The sequence below is a fragment of the Aplysia californica genome, unplaced genomic scaffold (genome assembly GCF_000002075.1).
Source record: "Aplysia californica isolate F4 #8 unplaced genomic scaffold, AplCal3.0 scaffold00222, whole genome shotgun sequence".
Taxonomy (NCBI): domain Eukaryota; kingdom Metazoa; phylum Mollusca; class Gastropoda; order Aplysiida; family Aplysiidae; genus Aplysia; species Aplysia californica.
The window spans coordinates 203854-205899 of record NW_004797492.1 but is presented as its reverse complement, the minus strand read 5'-3'; the positions used below and the strand labels follow the sequence as shown (position 1 = coordinate 205899).

Below are 2046 nucleotides of genomic sequence, written 5' to 3'. Positions count from 1 at the left end.
AACAGGGCTACAGCGTGTAACTGTAACAACACAGCAGCAAACCTCTGCACCATCAAAGACCCCGGTTTCTGCACGTATATATGACCTATTTGCGCTGCGTGTGCCGTAAGACTCTGACTACAACAAAGAGACTCACGTTTTATTGCTCCTGCATGGGTAGTACTCACACGTGGTTGTCTCGATGAGCTCAGCGCACGGCCAGCCGCACACCGTTTTCCTACACTGCGGTCTGCTCATGCCCGGGCACATACACAGGGTACAGGCCCCGGTTAGGAACTTTTTCTCGTGGAGGTTTATCTGGCACAGCGCGTGGACGAGTTGCGGCTCCCAGCCTTCGCAGACGCCACGGCCTAGGCGACCCCCCATAAGGAAAAAGCACTTCTTCTCTCCCTCCGTGCCCGCCGAGCGGCTGACGTTCATGGCGCTGTCTACGTCACCAATCTTCTCCACGATCTCGCCCGACGTGTACCACCGGAAGACAGATGTGCTGCCAAACGACACGGCGCCCACCACCAGGGGCTCATACGGAGCCACTGCCGTTTTGTTCACGTAGGTCAGCGTCGTGTCGTCAGCCGGAGTTGGGAACTCGGCGAGAAAGCCGTTCAGCCGAGAGCACGTTTGGACCGCGTCCCAAAAAGAAGTGACGTGGCCAGCGTTTGCGTAGAAGACGCGGCTCTCTGATTGGCTGCAGTGTCTGGCCCACAGCGCAGGGACTGAGAGCGAGGCGATGGTAATGGCCACCGGAAGGAGAACTAGGGCCATGTCTTGTGGACTTCAGAGACGACTCAATCTGAAAGAGAATCAACTCTATTTGTCGCCGTTTTTGTTTTTGTTTTCTTTTTTTTTCATCAACTTCAACCGTTCATAAATTGTTGGGGGGGGGGTTAAGATCTAGATCTAATTCATTTTTAAGTTCGATTTTCTTTTGTCTTATATTCTAATAGGCAAACTACAATACGCATAGAGGGTGGGTGGTTGGCGGGTGCGCTGGTGTGGTCTGCCCCTTTCTTTCCCATCAAACATCTAACGTCCTTATCTCTCCTCCTTTTCTGTTTGTAACTCTCTTGTAACATCTCTAATCTGTGGGACTTAAATGACTTTATGGTGTTGCAAGTGCCGTAAAACACTTACTAAAACTAAACAACACGCATACATCTATGAAAATGGCAAATTTGTCTTTTGATCGAAGTTTGCCTCATCATGGCCTCTGGTCAGTTGTCGGACATATTATCCTTCGTTTTGGTAAGAGTTTTACGGCGTTCTCAACTGTGTGAGATCATATGAGCACTCGAGACACAAATTAATTGTTTTCACATTGAGCATTTTTGGTTTTGGCAGGAATTAATTTTGAATTTTTACTCGGGCGGCGGCTGAAGTCTGGAACTGTACTCCCTTTATGAGTGAAACCTATATACAACAACCAAGGAGAACCTTATTTCATTACCAGATAATTCACAGATCTGTGGAATGGTTATAAATGATGTAAAATGTCCGTAGAAAGCGATATCAAGAAAAGCTGAAGACTTTCTACGTTGCCGAAGAAGGATATTACGTCACCGAGTGCACAATGTATAAAAATACGACTTCCGTATTGAAATTCTTCAAAAGTTGAACGTCTTTGAAATTTGCAGAGCTGTAAAGAGATACTACTCCTTGACATCTCGTACAAAGACCACGTTTCAAATGCTGGGATAAGGAACAGACTCACCAACGCAGTGGGGCAGCATGAAAATCTACTGACCACAGTGAAGAGACGAAAATTAAAATGGTATGGGCACGTCACAAGATCCACAGGACTTGCCAAAACAATCTTACAAGGAACCGTACAAGGAAAGAGAAAGAGAAGAAGGCAGAGAAGGAGAAGGGGAGGACAACAAAAGAGTGGACAGGAAAGACGATGGATGACAATCTGAGGAAAGCAGAGGACAAAGATAAATGGCGAGAGCTGGTATCTGATGCAGTGGTGCCCCCACGGTTGCCCCTACCACGGGATAGAAGAAGAAGAAGAAGAAGAAGAAGAAGAAGAAGAAGAAGAAGAAGAAGAAG

At 47.1% G+C, this 2046-nt stretch overlaps 1 protein-coding gene across 1 annotated transcript; it reads right to left on the bottom strand.

Annotated features, from left to right (window-relative positions):
• Nucleotides 1-132: 132 nt before the first annotated feature.
• Nucleotides 133-1523, bottom strand: LOC101856901. Its single transcript, XM_013083270.2, has 2 exons — nucleotides 1445-1523; nucleotides 133-790 (listed from the first exon to the last, which is right to left on the bottom strand). Exon 2 carries the CDS (start codon nucleotides 760-762, stop codon nucleotides 133-135), a length of 630 nt encoding a protein of 209 aa, XP_012938724.2. The 5' UTR covers nucleotides 763-790; nucleotides 1445-1523.
• Between the last annotated feature and the right edge of the window lie 523 nt (nucleotides 1524-2046).

Coding starts and splice junctions, on each gene's coding strand:
- LOC101856901 (XM_013083270.2), bottom strand. CDS start 762: ATGGCCCTAGTTCTCCTTCCGGTGGCCATTACCATCGCCTCGCTCTCA.